The sequence below is a fragment of the Camellia sinensis genome, chromosome 9, assembly GCF_055761805.1.
Source record: "Camellia sinensis isolate YWXY chromosome 9, ASM5576180v1, whole genome shotgun sequence".
NCBI lineage: Eukaryota > Viridiplantae > Streptophyta > Magnoliopsida > Ericales > Theaceae > Camellia > Camellia sinensis.
Window position 1 is genome coordinate 10235178 of NC_138969.1, and position 17404 is coordinate 10252581.

The 17404-nt window shown below is 34.8% G+C and overlaps 1 protein-coding gene across 2 annotated transcripts; it reads left to right on the forward strand.

Moving 5' to 3' along the window:
- Positions 1-3391: 3391 nt before the first annotated feature.
- LOC114259643 (kinase superfamily with octicosapeptide/Phox/Bem1p domain-containing protein) lies at positions 3392-14110 on the forward strand. Of its 2 annotated transcripts, none has more exons than XM_028199668.2 (9): positions 3392-3545; positions 4932-8243; positions 8331-8411; positions 9577-9729; positions 10037-10200; positions 10291-10438; positions 10608-10730; positions 12125-12212; positions 13689-14110. In XM_028199668.2, the coding sequence occupies exons 2-9, from the start codon at positions 5211-5213 to the stop codon at positions 13865-13867; spliced, it is 3969 nt and encodes a 1322-aa protein (XP_028055469.2). In that variant the 5' UTR covers positions 3392-3545; positions 4932-5210; the 3' UTR covers positions 13868-14110. The 2 variants fall into 2 exon arrangements, with proteins under 2 accessions (XP_028055469.2, XP_082742232.1); XM_082886106.1 differs by having other exon boundaries at positions 3420-3867.
- Positions 14111-17404: the final 3294 nt, after the last annotated feature.

The window sequence follows — 17404 nt, forward strand, 5'->3', positions numbered from 1 at the left end:
TACCCATAATTGTTTAGGTAAAAGGTTTTATGCTACAAATTTGATGGATACACTATGAAGTTTAAACTTTGAATGTTTAACCAAATTATAGTACCAATAAGTTGGGCTAGCCTAACACTCCGACAAGAGTTAATGCAACTAATATAGAAACACTGTATAGGAATGAACTCAATCAAATAGGATCATCATAGATAAAGAAAATTCATTCAAAATTTTGTTTTATTTGTTTTTATTTTTTGTTCTTTAAAAACCAAAATAATATTTTTTTTTTAAATCCATAATTTTTTTATACTGTCTTATTTATTTATTTTTTAATGTGAAATATGTTTACGAAAAAAAAAAATCAATGTTTCCTAAACTATAGGTTTTTCTAAGAAAAAAATTGTTGAAAAATTAATTTCGAAAAAAAAAACCACTAAAAAATTTCCTACGTCGTATAAAAAAAAAATAATAAAAAAAAAGAGATAATTGTTAAAAAGTCCAAAGTAAAAATGGTCTAAAGTATTAAGTCCAGTGAATATTTTTTTGTTGAAGTCCACCATTTATGAAAATAGTTTGGTGAGAAGTCATTTTGTTGTTTTGAAAGAGCATTTTATTTTCAATTTTATCCCCTTAATTTATCTGTTGACTTTTTTTTATCTGTTTGAGTTTTCGTTGATTATCTGTTCAAATTTATATTTATCTGTTTAATTTTTTTTCTCTATATGTTAAAATTTTTTGTCTATCTATTCAAATATTTTTTTATCTGTTAAATTTGTATAACCTATTTTTTCTTTCTGTTCAAATTCATATCATTTTCAAACTTTTCTCTTTTTATCTGTTCCTCTCTCCATTTTTTTTTTTCTCACTATTTGTTAAATTTTCACACCTTTCGATCTAGCCAAACCAACACCTATATGTTGCAATTAAGATTCTGAAAATCGGTTGTGGTCACTGTAACGGTGGCAGTGGTGTGGTTGCTGTTGCAGGATGTAAAGACTGTAGCATAACCATTGTAGTAACCGGAACCGTAAATTTTTATTTTTCGCACAATTTGAAAAAAAAAACTTACCAATACGCATATTATTATTATTTTTCATAATCATATTTATTGGTTTTAAAATAAATACTGATCAATTTTTAAGTAGGATCCAATATATTTCATATTTTTAAATTACTATAAACTGAGTTTTTTATATTTTATTTTAATAATTAATGACTTTATATGTCATAAATCCATATTACGCTTGTGGAAAAAATATATATATTGGACTTAGATGTATAAAATTATTTTTTTAATTATTATACTTGTGGAAGTATACGCAAATTTTAACTTGAATAGTTTTAAAAATTAAATTATACATGCTAATGTAATTGTACAAAAATTTAAAAATAAATTATATATGTATATATTTTTTTTTAGATTTGGATCATTTGAATATTCATTTTCTTTTTGGATAACCTGTAAATAAAAGTAAAATAAACTAATAAAAAAAATATTAACATGTATAAAATATGTATTAATGTATAATTATAGGTGTTATATTTTCTAGATATTTTACAAAAAAATCAATCACTAACTATTATATATAAGATAAACAATAACAAAAGTAAGAGAATAAATAAAAGCCTAGATAACAAAAGTAATATTTTAACCAAGCTAAATAGATAATGACCACACTTATTATTATTATTATTTTCAAACAATATATAGATAGACACACACAAACAAAACGGTTGAGTGATAGCAGCTGAATACGATAGCATAGGTTTTACAATTTCAACAAATGAATAACATGTTCTTCATCTTCCCTCTTATTTCTCTCTATCTCTTACTCCTCCATCTTTTCTTTTCTCCTCTATCCATCTTCCCCCATTTTCAGTTTTTTTTTCCTTCTTCTTCTTTTGGAAAGAAGCAGTTCAGGACTACTACGTAACGGTGCGTAACAGACCGTTATGGCACCGTTACGACCGCCATGACAACTGCTACGGCCGATACACCTGTGAATTTTAATCACACCGCAAAAGCAGGGGTAACATGCGGTGCCTACCGCTGCAACCGTTATGTAACGCCATATTTTGAAATATTGGGTGTAACGACGTTTAACGAACTATTACGGCTATTACAGTATCGCTACGGCCGTTATATAACATTAAAATGGCCGTTATACATGTGAATTTCCGTCACACCGTTATAGCGGCCATAACAGGTGGCAATAACCACCACAACCGTTACATAACGGTTGCGATTACTTTTTAAAACTTTGGTTGCAATCCAAACCAAACCCCATATGTTCCAATTTTTTTTTGTTTCTCTATTCAAATCTTTATTCTCTATCGTTCTTACTTGCTTAACAAAAACATAAACATAAACATAAATCTCAACCAAAAATAAAAAATAAAAAACTACGGTATCATCATACAATTAATCATTATCATCGTCATTATCTTCACACATAGAGAGAGTTAGAGATCGAAGCTACGGTGGTGTCAGATCAGCTAGGGTTTCTTTGATCTAACACCACAAAAAAAGGGGGTCAAGAGAGAGCGAAAGAGTTATGAGAGATCTCTCCCACCTCATTCTCCGCCAGTGGCAACTTGTTCACATCAAACCCCTTGGGTGCGGCTTGCTTGCCTATCCTCCATGAATTGATGACATGAAGTACAAAAGCCGTCGAAGCGTGTATTCTTACAACCTCACGCGCCACTGCCTCGGTGTACTTCATTTCTCTCAATAATCAGTGGAGATCGGTGTGTTTAATTCTGACGACCAGATCACCATTGTCTCATGGCGAACCTTAGCAAGAACCTCTGGATGAGTATCGAGGAATGCCATTGCCTACAGCAGCGATAGGATCTCAGTTAGGTGGTCGGCGAGAAAAATAGTGATGAAAAGATAGAGGGTGAGTGGTGGTGGAGCGACGACGAGGGAGAGAGATTGAGAGAGACAGGCACTAGTTTTGAAAGACTAGGGCTTTGATTTTTAAACAACATTTATATATGTATGAGTATTTTTGGTCATTGCGCAAAAACATGTCCTTATAGACAAATTTAGACTATAGAAATCCAAAATTGGATTCATTGCTGAAGCACCCAAACAAAAATGATACTAAAACATTCCATCCAAGAGTCATATTTTTGAAAAATAAAAAAAAGGAGTTCTATTTTTGTATGGTAGCAAACCTAAAACCTGATTGACGAAAAAATTAAACAATCAAATAATATGCCCATATCCACAACAGGCAGGCCTACGGCCCAAACCTGGGTTCACACCCTCAACCCACCGGGCCAAGGCCCATTGATGCACCAGATCTTTCCCTCACGGTCCAATCACACAATATCCGTAGGACCACATTGCCACGTGTATCCTGATGATTGGTTGCTTTATATAGTCAAAATCAAATATGAGTGTGTTAAACATTTCCATTCAATGAGAATGAGAGAGAGAGAGAGAATGTTGAGTGGAAAGTTGATCCCTTTTAGCTTGTAGAGACAGAAACGAGAGTTTTTAGAGAGAGAAAGAGAGAGAGAGAGAGAGAGTCTTGGGATTTTAGGGATTGTTTCAGGTACTAATCCAATCTTTCAATTTTACTTTCATCAATTATTGATCAATACTGTTGAATTTTCACTTTGTTGTGTTGATCAGCTGTTGAATTTCACTAAAGTTCTTAATTTTGATCGGAATCGCAAGTTTTTTTGGGTGAATTCGATCTGTTTGATTGTATACATGGGTAAAATAACTCTCTGGAAGCTCTGAGGACTTTGTTTATTTGATGAGCTGATCATTTCTGTGTTTGCAATTTAGGGTTTTAGTAGTTAGAGGCTAAAGTTTAATTGATTCTGATGATGGGTGTTATTGTTTCGGTCTTTTCTTGGTTCACATGTAAGGTGCGTGCTTAGATTTGTGTTAATAAATATATTATAGTCGATTTCGATTCTCATGCATATGTATTTACTAGGTTATTTTTGTGCCTGTTGTGTGCTAAGTCTCTCTCTATATAAAGTATATATGTATACATATTTTACATATGAAGAGTATACTTTCCACTATATCTTGGTAGTCGATCTTCGAAAACTCAATTTATTAGGATGGCAAACATTTTCAATGCATTCACATTCAATTATAAAAGCCCTGTTTGTATGCCGTGATGGGATTAGGGGGGATGAAGGGGCCCATTACTAAGACTCTTTCAAGTATTGCACTGCTCACCTTTTGGAGTTTTGCGTTACTATCCCGGGAAAAAAAAAAATTTTGTTTGGAGTTTTGCATATGGAAGGTTTCAACTTCCATGCACTTTCATTTTATCTTGTGTGCTAAGTCACCCTTGGATTTTTTAATGCATTCACATTCAACTATATGGGTCCTGTTTGTATGCCGGGTTGGGATTAAGGGGGATGAAGTTCAGGGGATAAGTAATACACGGGGCCCATTACTAATACTTTCAAGCATTCCACTGCTCACCTTTTGGAGTTTTGCATTGCTTACCCAAAAATAAAAAATTCGTTTGGAGTTTTGCATATGGAAGGTTTCATCTTCCATACACTTTTATTTTCCCTTGAGAGATATTGAGTCACCCTTGGATTTTATAATCCCTTACAATGGTAAAGGGCATGGGGATTACTGTGTTTCCCATCTTGAACTTGATATCCTCCTGTTAAGTACTCCATTCTTGGAAAATATTTTTCTAATATCATAACCTTGAGGCACCAAGCTATGCATGCTAAATGGTGCTTGTATAATATCATTGACGTTTCACTGGGACTAATTTTGGTGGAGAAATTCACCCTGAGAAGAGCTACCAATTGCACATCCAGTGGTAACTGAATTGTTGCTTTCTTCTGCATACTCCTGCAGCATCCTTTAGTCAGTTTCTGTGAAACATTCTAAAGTCTGATATTTCGTTGTGTGGTGATTTATTGTTTTCTCTGTCCTGGTTTCTTGTGCTTTGCAGTTTCCTATCTTCTTCGGGGAAGATAATTGATTGCCTAAAAGTTAAGCTAGAGGAGTTCCCTGCAGGCTAACCGACTTAAGAAATAAGCAAAAGGTCATTTCTTATTTCAGAATCCCTGGTTGAGAATTATAATTCTGTATTTTGGGAAAGATTTATCTTTGCTAACGAAGTTTGTGATCGGCGATGTACTGGAACGAGCACAGAGTTTTTGATGATAATGCATCGCTATGACATTTATGGTATTTCTTTTAGGGTGTTTGTACAGTGCAGTTGGGCTAAATGGAGAGAAATACAGGAAGAGGTATGATGGAGCAGCATAAAACCTATGAGCAAGTTCGATACGGTTCTGTGGAACCTAGAAATGAGGGACTTGGTTCTACAAATCAAAGATTTTTTCAGGATCCATCTAGTTCCATTAATACTAATATGAGACCTCCAGAGTTCAATATACCAGTTGGTGCTAGACCTGTGCTCAATTATTCTATTCAGACTGGTGAGGAGTTTGAATTCATGCGTGAAAGGGTGAATTCAAGGCAACACTTAATTCCAAATCCTTCTGGTGATTCTAACAGTGCAACTAGTTATACAGATCTGAAGGGAGCGTTGGGAATCAGTCATGCAGGTTCTGAAAACAGATCAGATATCTCTATGATCTCCTCAATGGATAAAAGCCGTGCCCATGAATATGAAAGGAGGGGCTCTTCTGCACATGAAGACAAAGGGTACTGTGAGTCCACACAATCAGTACCTCGGACCTCATCAAGAAATGACAGTAGTCGGGGAGCTCATGCTTATACCTCGTCAGAAGTTTCTGATAACTCATCAACAAAGGTCAAGTTTCTCTGCAGTTTTGGTGGTAAAATTTTGCCCCGTCCGAGTGATGGAAAGCTTAGATACGTTGGAGGTGAAACACGTATCATTCGGGTAAGCAAGGGCATTTCCTGGCAGGAGCTGATGCAGAAAACGTTGACAATTTGCAGTCAAGCTCATACAATTAAATATCAGCTTCCTGGTGAGGATCTTGATGCATTGGTATCTGTGTCTTGTGATGAGGACCTTCAAAATATGATGGAGGAATGTAATGTGGTTGAAGATGGAGGATCAAAGAAACTCAGGATGTTTCTCTTTTCTAGCAGTGATTTGGATGATTCTCAGCTGGGTCTGGGTAGTATGGAGGGTGATTCTGAAATTCAATATGTAGTTGCAGTGAATGGCATGGACCTAGGATCAAGAAAGAACTCAATTGGGTTGGGAAGCACTTTAGAAAACAATTTGGATGAGCTATTGAAATTAAATGTTGAAAGGGAGACAGGGCGAGTTGCAGATGAATTAGGTGTGGCTATACCTGCACCTTTGGCAGCTGGAATGCCTGTATCAACAAATCGATCTTCTAAGCCAGTGGCACCAAGTTCTGCTAATGCTTATGAATCCATCCCACAGGCTTACCAGGGTCAGATGGTGGATCATGGAGGAGAAGTGCCAATGGTGCCTACTCTTCCTCCTAGAGAGAACCTTCGTCATGTAGATAGCAAAACTACTGTTCCATCATCTGGTCCATTGCAATATGATTATGTTTCTCATTGCTCTTCATATGCACCGGTTGTTGAAAACACAGTTCCGATACCTTTGCACGGGCATATAACTAGACAGGAAGGATCAGCTCAGCAGCAGACATACAGTGGCTCTCATATTCAGGACCCAGAAGTGTCAAAAAAGGACGAGAAAACGAAAAGAGAGAGCATAGTTCAGACAATGAGGGAACTTGGAAAAAATCGCTCTCTAGAGAAGGAAGTTCTTGTAAAGGAGGCAAAAATGAAGAGAGATAGCTCAGTCCAGAAAATGAGTGAACTGGGAAAAAATGTAAATCTAGAAAAGGAATGCATTGTTTCTTCACATCCAACTGAAAGCTCTGTTCCCAGTTATGTTCCTAGGGAAGCTTCAGATGTCAAATTTGTAGCCGACACAGGAGCATCTTTGTTGCCTACAGAAAAGCATAAGAAGCATGAGGAACCTGTACATGATGCAATTCCCCCTGGAGCTTTAAATGAAAAGAACTCGGATAAATTTAATGAAAACGACCACTTCAATGCGTCTGTCACACCATTTGCTCCCAGATATGATGAATTCAAGGTTGATTCTGCTGAATTTACCTATCTTGAACCACCAGTGGTTCCTCAGCGGGTTTTTCATTCTGAGCGAATTCCCAGGGAGCAAGCAGAACTGAATCGTTTATCAAAATCTGATGATTCTTTTGATCCTCAGTTTCTTATAAGTCATGTGCATTCTGATCGGTCACATCAAATGGTAGAATCAGTTGATATGATGCATGATCGGAATGTGGCTTTCCAGACAGAGCAGTCTGTCTCATCTGTAAAACCATTGTATATGAATCCTCAAGTTGTGGAAGATGGACCAGCACAATCTCACAAGTATAATGAGGCAGCTGGTTATGTCGACAAAATGAATTCCAAGATTTCTGAGGAGGCTTTTGAGTCAAAGTTTCAGAATTCCGTGTTAAAGCCTGTAGCGCTTGCACCTGTGGATGGCCATGAAATGGCCCGGGTTGTGAATAATCACAGAGATCACTCAGACATTGACAAAGAAACATCTGCAATGAATCATCCAGCACTAAGCCGAGGACCTTCTGGTAAGCGACAGGAGGATTCTGCTTCTAAGGTCACAGAGTCTCATCGGGCTGAAGTAACTGTTAAAAAGAACAATGGGAATAATACCGAGGGGCATGCACAATCACTTGCTAAGGTTGAGAACCCAGTTATAGCTCCTTCTCAAGGGGAGTCTACTCGTGGTGGCACTCCTGAGCAGGGGGACATACTTATCGATATTAATGATCGTTTCCCTCCTGATTTCTTAACTGATATTTTCTCCGAGGCTGGAAATTTTGAGGACCTGACTAGAATTGGTCCGTTGCATGGTGATGGATCTGGCTTGAGCTTGAACATGGAGAACCACGAGCCTAAGCGTTGGTCATTCTTCCAGAAGCTGGTCCAAGGTGATTTTGTTAGAAAAGACATTTCTCTTATGGATCAAGATCACCTTGGTTTCTCAAACCCGCTTACCAATACCAAAGGAGCACCAATAGATTATAGTTTTCCGCCCTTGAAAACTGAAGGAGTTGCCATGAGTTATATGGATTCACATATCGATTATGAGTCTAGTTTCCAGCCACAGTCATCTGGTGCAGTTGGACCTAACACTATGGATCTGCATCCAGAGAACAGTCAGATTAATGGCAATGAAAGCACGCAGTTTGATGGTTTGGTGAACCCAAGAATACTAGAATCTGATATTGAGGTACTTATATATTAATAATACATACCGTTAACTGAATTGGTGCGCTTGATGACTGTCCTATTTCTAATGAAATTTTCTCATTCGAAGGATGGGAAGTTAGAAGCTCAGAATGCTGGGGCTCCCTTTGTGGATCCTTCTGTGGAAGAGTTGGATTTTAGCACCTTGCAGGTATGTACTCGTTATAAAAAATAAAAAAAACAATAAAAGAGTATCTTGCTGGTATTGATAGCATTTACTATGGCAATTATGTGCTGTGGGTTTTCCTTTTGGGGCTGATCCTGGAAGAAAAAAAAGATGTAAACCTGTTATTTTAAAACTATCTTTTATACTTCATATTCCTACAAATAATATTAAAGTGCTGTGCGGATAGCGTTATGGAGTATATTGTTTTGCTCTAGGAAGGGGAAAAACAAGAAAAGTTTGGATAAAAAATGTCGTGTTTGGTTTGAACATCGAAAGCTCTTTCGTGTAAGCAAAGTAGCATAAAAAAAAGGAAGAAAAAGAAAGAATTTTGTTGTACCTTAAATTCACTGCTTAGGAAACCATTGCCTTTTACCAACCAACATGCAACCACCATCTCTATTGCTGAAAAATACCACCTTCACCATTGATGGCAGTTTGACGCTGCCACCAGCAGAGTCTTCATCTACGGTGTCATTACCACTGCTAACACAGAAAATGTTACCAATGCTTTGCACCTAAATCACAAGTTGAATTGCCCGAGTAGCACATTCGCCTCCACTATTGCTTACTGGTGCATCTTTTCTGCTACTTGTGCTTCCTCCACATCAATGCCTGTGTGTAAAATAACTGTAGACTCCTTGGTTGTTGAACAGATTATGTTGTGTTTTCTAACAAACTATTAGTGTGCCCTTGGTTGGTTAGTTCATTAGGCAAGTATTTTTCTCCCCTCTCTTTCTGATTAGCTCTTCTTGATGAGTACTTCTATCTGGAATTTTCCAAGGTTGGTAGAAAAGCCACTTGTTCACTCAAGCCTTTGGCTTTTTATTATCTGCCTTCACAAATGAGGAAACCTGAATACAATTTAGATTATTTTTTCTGGTGACAGTTTTAATGTTCCTCTCCTCATCATGCTGTTCCTAAAATACAAAGAGAAAGAAACATTCTTCACGGTAACACGTTCTTCACCGTAACATGCCATGTTTTGTTTGTTGCAAATGGGAGATTCATCAACGTGTTGGTTGGTTGGCAGAAGAAATATTAGGCATAATGAAAAATATTTTAAAACGATAATTAATTTTATTTGTTTTTGTGACTGCTCAATTAATTTGAGTCACTAGCGGTTGATTGTCAAATATGGTTGCTGAAGCAGATCATCAAGAACGAAGATCTTGAAGAGTTGAAGGAATTGGGTTCTGGAACTTTCGGGACTGTTTATCATGGAAAATGGAGGGGAACAGATGTTGCCATTAAACGAATAAAGAAAAGCTGTTTCACAGGGCGGTCATCCGAACAAGAGAGACTGGTGAGCTTCTATGCATTTATCTTATCAAATATTTTTTGTCCTGTTTGCTTGATGGATGAAACAGAGAGTTACATAAACCAAAAAAAAGTTTCAGGTGTGCTACTCAAGCCTAAGGTAACCATTTGCATTTTTATTGCAAGATGAATCTGACTACAAACTGGAAGGACCCGTATAGTTGAGATCAGGCATTTTGAATAGTTCATTGCAAGTTCTTATTTTCTAGAACCTTGTCTCACTGAGGAGGATTGAGATTTTCTATTTAAGTTCTTCTGATTCTGCATTAGATAACTAGCAATCATTCTTGCAGACGGTGGAGTTCTGGCGCGAAGCTGATATTCTTTCAAAGCTTCACCATCCCAATGTGGTGGCATTTTATGGTGTGGTGCAGGATGGACCAGGAGGAACACTTGCCACTGTGACAGAATACATGGTGAATGGTTCTCTTAGACATGTTTTACTTTGCAAGGATAGGTAATATCTTAATTCTTAAAAACCTTACACTTACTGTACTTTGCACTCTTTTTTTTTATCCTCTTTGTCCTTAATGTATTAAATATTCAGGCAGCTTGATCGTCGCAAGCGGCTCATAATTGCAATGGATGCGGCATTTGGAATGGAGTATCTACATTCAAAGAATATTGTGCATTTCGATTTAAAATGTGATAACCTGCTGGTGAACTTAAAAGATCCTTTACGGCCCATTTGCAAGGTAACAACGTAGTGGTATTGCAATTCATTTTTGTTTTTACTGTAGCAGGAACAAGATTCTTTCAAATGGTTTGGAACATATGATTAATGTTGGTGGCATAATAGGGCCAAGATGTTTTCGTGGTTTCTGGCTCCAAACCAAGCCAACCTCTAATATATTCTTTGTCCAGGTGGGTGATTTTGGTTTGTCAAAAATTAAAAGGAATACATTGGTTACTGGTGGTGTTAGGGGAACCCTTCCATGGATGGCTCCAGAGCTTTTAAATGGTAGCAGCAGTAAGGTTTCTGAAAAGGTGAGTTCTTACCCAGTCGTATCTTATTTATACTAGTGTAAAAGGAAGGTCTAAAAGTAGTTTCTACTGATCTGTCTCAAAACATGGCAGAATAGGAATGCATGACTCTGGTCATTAGTTCAAAATTCTTATCGGTTCATACCAATGAATTTCTACCTTGAACAAAGCTTCAATCAAGAGAAGAATTTGATTGAGGATGGCTCTAAACGTTATAGTTTCCCAGTGCTAAATTTGTTAATGACTTCAAAGTTGGGTGCTCTAATGGTTCTCATTTCTCATTTTGTCATCCATAATTTTCCTTTAGTTAATTAATTAATAATTATGAAGAAAGAAGGAATTGTATGAAAAGCTATGAAGCACAGGTACGGGTACGGGTACGGGTACGGGTACGGGTACGAGTACAGTACGGGTACGAGTGCGGGTATGTCGATACGTCAAAATTCAAAAAAGTATGATACGGGTACGGCTGCGGTACGCCAATAAATATATATATTTTTATTATATATGATAAAAATTATAATTTATAAAATTTATTATATATATTATATATGATCAATTATATTATATATTATACATGATCAATTACATTATATATAAAAATTTGTTATATTATTATATATTATATGTATCACCAATTATATTATATATCTTATATTATATATATTATATTATATATCTTATATTATTTATATATTATATATATTATATTATATATCTGAGAAGAGTCAAAGACGAAGAGGAGCAGAGGCGAGAGAGCAAAGGCAATCGAGAGACGAAGAGAGAGAACAAGAGAACAGAGGCGATCGAGAGACGGAGAGAGAGAGAAAGAGAAAGGAGAGAGACGAAGACGATCGATCAACAGTGAGTAGAAGATCGGTCAAAGAGAGAGACAATTGATCGATCGATCGAAGAGAAAACCCTAGAATCCTTCATTGCCCTAGCACATAGGCGACGCCTCTCTACACTATCAGGTTCGATCTCTTCCATCTCCTCTGTCTCTCTCTCGATTCCCTCTATAGATGTGTTTATGGTGTGTTTAAAGCACGAGGTTATCTCTCTCTCTCTCTCTATGTATGTATACATGTAGTTTTTGAGTATTTTTTGCCCGGAACGTACCCATGGCGTACCCCCTCCGCACCCATGCCGTACCCAAATGTACCAGACGTACCAGACCCCTTTTGGCCGTACCCGATATGCGTGCAGCCGTACCGGTACGCGTACCCGTACCAAGTACGTACCCGGTACTTGTACGGCAACATTTTAGGAGTACCGGTGCTTCATAGATGAAAAGAAAGATAAAGGATCAGAGTTCTTAAATGAAATCAAATAGGAAAAAAGGGCTAGAGATGCATGCTCCTTGGAAGTATTTGTGACCAACTTTTTGTTTATGGCAGGTTGATGTGTTCTCCTTTGGGATTGTCCTTTGGGAGATACTCACTGGTGAGGAGCCTTATGCAAATATGCATTATGGAGCTATCATAGGTTTGTTCATAACTTCCCTCCCCTTCTTTCTCTCCTTTTTGATAAGTCTACTTAATTAGAAGTGCATACATGCTTGAGTCCATGTTCAGTTGATTATATTTACTTGCCTAAACTTTTCAACATCTTTTAATGTATTTTTGTTTTACATACTGAAGATGAGGAGAATTGGTACCTTGTAATGATGAATATAGGGATTATAATGGCTGATTTTTTCTTAGGACAAAATAACTACTAAGCAGAAAACATTGTGACATGGGTTAACAAAAAGACCAATTAAAGTATAAAAGTGAATAGCCTGTGTTGCCAATCAACAAGTATCAGAGCAAGCTGTAAAAAAATTGAATTTTTATGAACCGAATATCAACCATAGGAAACAAAAAGCGAATTACTTGTCATTTGGTAAGACTATCTTCTAAAAAAAGAAAAACAACGCCTAATTAGTACACGTTAATGTGTGTTTGGGAGGGGAAAAATTGGGTATACACCTAACCTTTGGCATAATACACAAAGTGGTAAGACTATCTTCTATCATCCTTATAATTTACAGTACAAAAATAACTTGCGTTGATCTATGCTTTTCAATAAATAATGTACCTTGAATCCATTGGCGGATTGGATCTACTTAAGCCTGAGGAGGGGAGGAGGGGAACATTTGGAAAATTATATGTTTGTCTATAAGTTTAGAAAAGTTCTTCAATGTGCCCCTCTTGAAAATTTATATATGCTCCTTTATCTTTCATAGACCCTCCCTTTTCTTTTTCCATTTTTATAGGTTTTTTCCAACTAGAATCCCCTTCATTAATCCCATAAAATACTTTTTAAGATTATTGAATCTATGATTTGGGATTGTGTGATTATGTGAACTATATTGATTATGAGATTACTTAAACTGGTAACTATTATTATAGATAGGTTATACATAGAGAAAGACATTTTTTATTGCATTGATATTGATATTATCAAGCAAAGTTTTTAAAAGATAAATCTTGTCTAGATAAAATTTAAAAGTAGACATTTGAAACTTATTAATGAATTTTTACAATTTTATGTTTATTATCAGCTTGAGCATTTTATATCATTTTATTATGAATAAAACTATTCGCACCCATTGGTATACCAATTGGTCTACTAATAAATGATATGTCATAATTTTAGAGGTTTTAGGTCTTGTAGTTTGTATAATGGGCGGGGTCCATAATTTTGAAATGACAATGTCATAGCATATGTTGGTACATTAATTAGTATACCAATTAGTGCATGTAGCACCACTCTTTCATTATTGTTGATTACAATTTTTTTTCGCCAAAGTTATGATTAGTGGTTGCCCCTCCTGGATAAATTTTCTGGCTCTACCATTGTTGAATCACAGTGAAGTTTTTAGCCTGTAATCTCACATCACATTGGCAAAAATGCCAATCTTCTGCTTTTCCCGTAACGTTACTGTTGCAGTTTGACAACCTCTCTCCTTGGTTGCAGGAGGTATTGTCAATAACACACTGAGGCCAACTGTGCCAAGCTACTGTGACCCTGAATGGAAATTGTTAATGGAGCAGTGTTGGGCCCCTGATCCCATTGTACGCCCATCATTCACAGAAATTACCAGGCGCCTACGTGTGATGTATAAACCACCAGGTCATCACCAGGTAACCAAGTAGTGCCGTTGGATGTTTGAGCAATAATTACCAGTTGTTTGTTCCAATATATATATATATATGTGTGTGTGTGTATTTGTGAAAGGTATTGTGTAACATATGAGTTGGGTGAATGGGCTCCCCATTGAGAGTAAGTGTGAAGAATATAGGTTTGTTGGTTTCAGATTTGTCATTGGAGAAAAGTACATACTGTTTAGTGTAAAACCTGAACTTACCTGTATCTATGGAAAATACAAACTTGGGTCTTGGCTTTTTGTGTTCATGGCTTTTTTTTTTTTTTTTTTTTTGGCTCTATATATATGTATACATCAAAATGAATGGATCAACAACCATGAAGAATCGTAGAAATTGTTCAAAATTAGGATTCTGCTACAGTTAGTGAAATTTATCATCATACTTGTAGCAGTAGCAATGTGTTGGATCTCTTTTGCAAATTGGATAATGCCACTGTACTTTGAAATGTTTACACGCCCACACCTAAAGCTGTGTTTTGATCTTGAGTTTGTTAAGGGATTTGTGGAAGAAGAGAAAAGGGAGATGAAAAGTGAATGAAATTTATAAATAAATAAAAAATTGATCTTTTTCTTTTTTACCTTTCTTTTTTGTAAATAACCAAGACTGAAAGAAGGAAAAAACAACATGAAAAGTACAAATTATCTTCAAAATTTCATGATATTTTGTGCATTTGATTGATTTGTTAAGCAAAAGGAGGAGGAGAAGGAGAAAAAGAAGAAGAAGAAAATGTTGAATTTGTTTATGCAAAGAAGGGTGCTTTGGATGAGTCATTGCTGAAGGATTAAAGCATTTATAGAACAAAACCAGTTTAAGCAACATGGACCACAACCACAATGTACATAATATAATCACAATGCTTCGTACTAAATACCATAATATTTATGACATTTTTCATCATAAAGTATGGTTTGCATCACGTTTATATCATATCAACATTCATAACATAATCATAATGGTTTACGGATGCATATCATAAACTCATCCATTGGAAATTTTAAAACAAAATGGCATAACTAACATGTAACATTTCATATGAAGGGGTTCATATTTTATTTTCTTGCAAAGTAAGAGGTATTAATAAATAAAAAAATCAAAAGTTAAAAAACACACATTCCAACTTTTCAATAATCAATTTTTTCAACTTATTGAAGATATTTTTGTCTCATAAATAAATAAAAATTGCACCAAACACTTGACTATGAATGGCAATTTTGCTGAGTCATAGATATTAGAAGTTGTCTGTGAAACAGTTATTAGACTGTCTATTCAATATTCTGTCAAAAGAAGTTTTTGAATATTTTCCAATCGCTCCCTCTAGCGATCTTCATCTAAATTATCATCTGCAAATTCAAAATCTTCAATTTTTTTGAGATACCAAATTGTTATGGTTAGAAAAAATGTTCTCGTTGTTGCCAACCAATTGAGCTAGAGATCTAGAAAGTAAAATATTTACTCCATCGGAAGTCTTTTACTATCCATGAGAGCATTGTTTTTATGATCATTGGATATTCTATCCACTGGATTGGATCTAAAATTTGGAAAATAACTTGATTAGTTATATATGTATTCAAAAAATCGCATGTCATGGTTTGCCACCATAGTTATTTTGAGAATTCCATTTTTTAAATTTAATTTATCATAAGGTCGTTCTAAGATTTGTCTAATCTTATCACGATGATCCTCAACTCGATTTTTGATTAATAGAAAATTTTCTTTTGAAAGTAAAGTTCTTGCATTTTCAAAAAGATAAATTCTTTTTATTTGTTTAAAAATTGGATCAGAAAACTCATCTGATATGAGGTCTAATAGCTGAAGAAAATTGTTTATTTTTTCGAAATTAAAATCTTCATTCCAATTCATTTGTTTAAGGATATTGAAACAAAAATTTTGCAAATCTTTTAATTTAGCTATTTGCTCAGCTAATTTATTGGCTAGAACTCCCATGTGTTTTCGAAATTTCACTTTGTTGTCTATAATGTGAATTTTCCAAACTCTATTGAGTTCTGTATAAATTTCTTTTCATATACCAGGGTTGAAAAAATCTTTTATTTCAGATTCATTTGGTTTAGATATCTGAATATTAGTTGGAACTGGTTAGTTCTCATTTGACAAAAAATATTTTGATAAACAGGCATAGTTGGTGCACTGTAAAAAGCTTTTTTGGCTTTAGTCATGCTATCATAGGATTTAAAACTTGCTCTCGGAAATCCGCAAACTTGCTTATTGCACTCATTCCATTCTGTGTAAATTTCAGGTTGTCTTCCTGCAAACACAACATAAACTTTTTCTTGTCTAGGGATTGCCTTTTTAGCAATCGTCATCCCATCTCCTTGAGCGGGTTGTTTACCCTTGTCTATTTTTTTCTCTTAGTCTAGTGGTCTTCTGCAAAAATTAAAATTATTTGTTTTAGTAATTTAATTTTCTGAAACAATTCCAACTAAGAAAATTTGCGAGAAAATTGTTAGTACCTCTAAGATGTTCTACCTCAAAAGTATATTTTGAAATTTTATTATACCAGGTTAATTTTCTTCCTTACTCAATAAGTTTTTTATTGATTAATAAATCTCTTACTGCTTTATTATCAGTCTGTACAATAAAATTTTCTAGGGGCTAAATAAATATGAAAACTTTTTATTGCCAATTTTATTGCAAGTAATTCTTTTTCAAAAATAATATATTTCTTTTCATTTAGTTTAAATGTTCCAGAATTATATCCACAAATTAGTTCTTCTTTTTGTAATTTTATGGGTATTGAATTTTTTTCTCGGTTTAATCTCATTTTCTAATAAAGGTATCTCTTTATAAGTTACTTGGTATTGTTTTAAGAACACATCCCTAACATGTTTTTGAGGCATCTGTTTCTAAAATTAATTTATCACCTGCTTTAGGAAGATAAACATCTGGTAAAGTTTTAACATTTTCTTTAATTTTTTTAATTAAAGCAACTTCCTCTGTTGTCCATTTGAAAAATAACATTTTTTCTTAATTTGGTTAACCAAGGAATTTCTATTTTTGAAAAATTTTTGATAAAATTTCGTCCATAATTTAAAATACCTAATAAATTCTGTAATTGTGTTATATTTTCAAGAGTATCCGAAAAATCTCGTAATTTGGACAAAATATGCTCTTGTAATTTTAAACCTTTCTGATTTAAAATTATTTTCAAAAATTCAATTGATTCTTTTTCTGGTTCAATCTTTTTTGGTGATAAAATAATTCCATGTTTTTGGAAATTTTCACAAAGTAATTTTAAATGTTTCTTATGTTCCTCCCTGGTTTTAGAGAGGATAAGTATATCATCAATATAAACTACACAACAATCCTTAAGATCTTTAAAAATTGTATCCATCTACCGTTGAAATACATGTGGTGCTATATTTAAACCAAAAGCCATAACATTCCAGTGGTAATGTTCTCTAGGTGTATTGAAAGCTGTCAATTTTGTTGACTCTTCAGTCAATTGAATTTGCCAAAATCTACTCTTACAATCAAATTTACTAAAGATTTTTGATCCTTTGGTTAAGT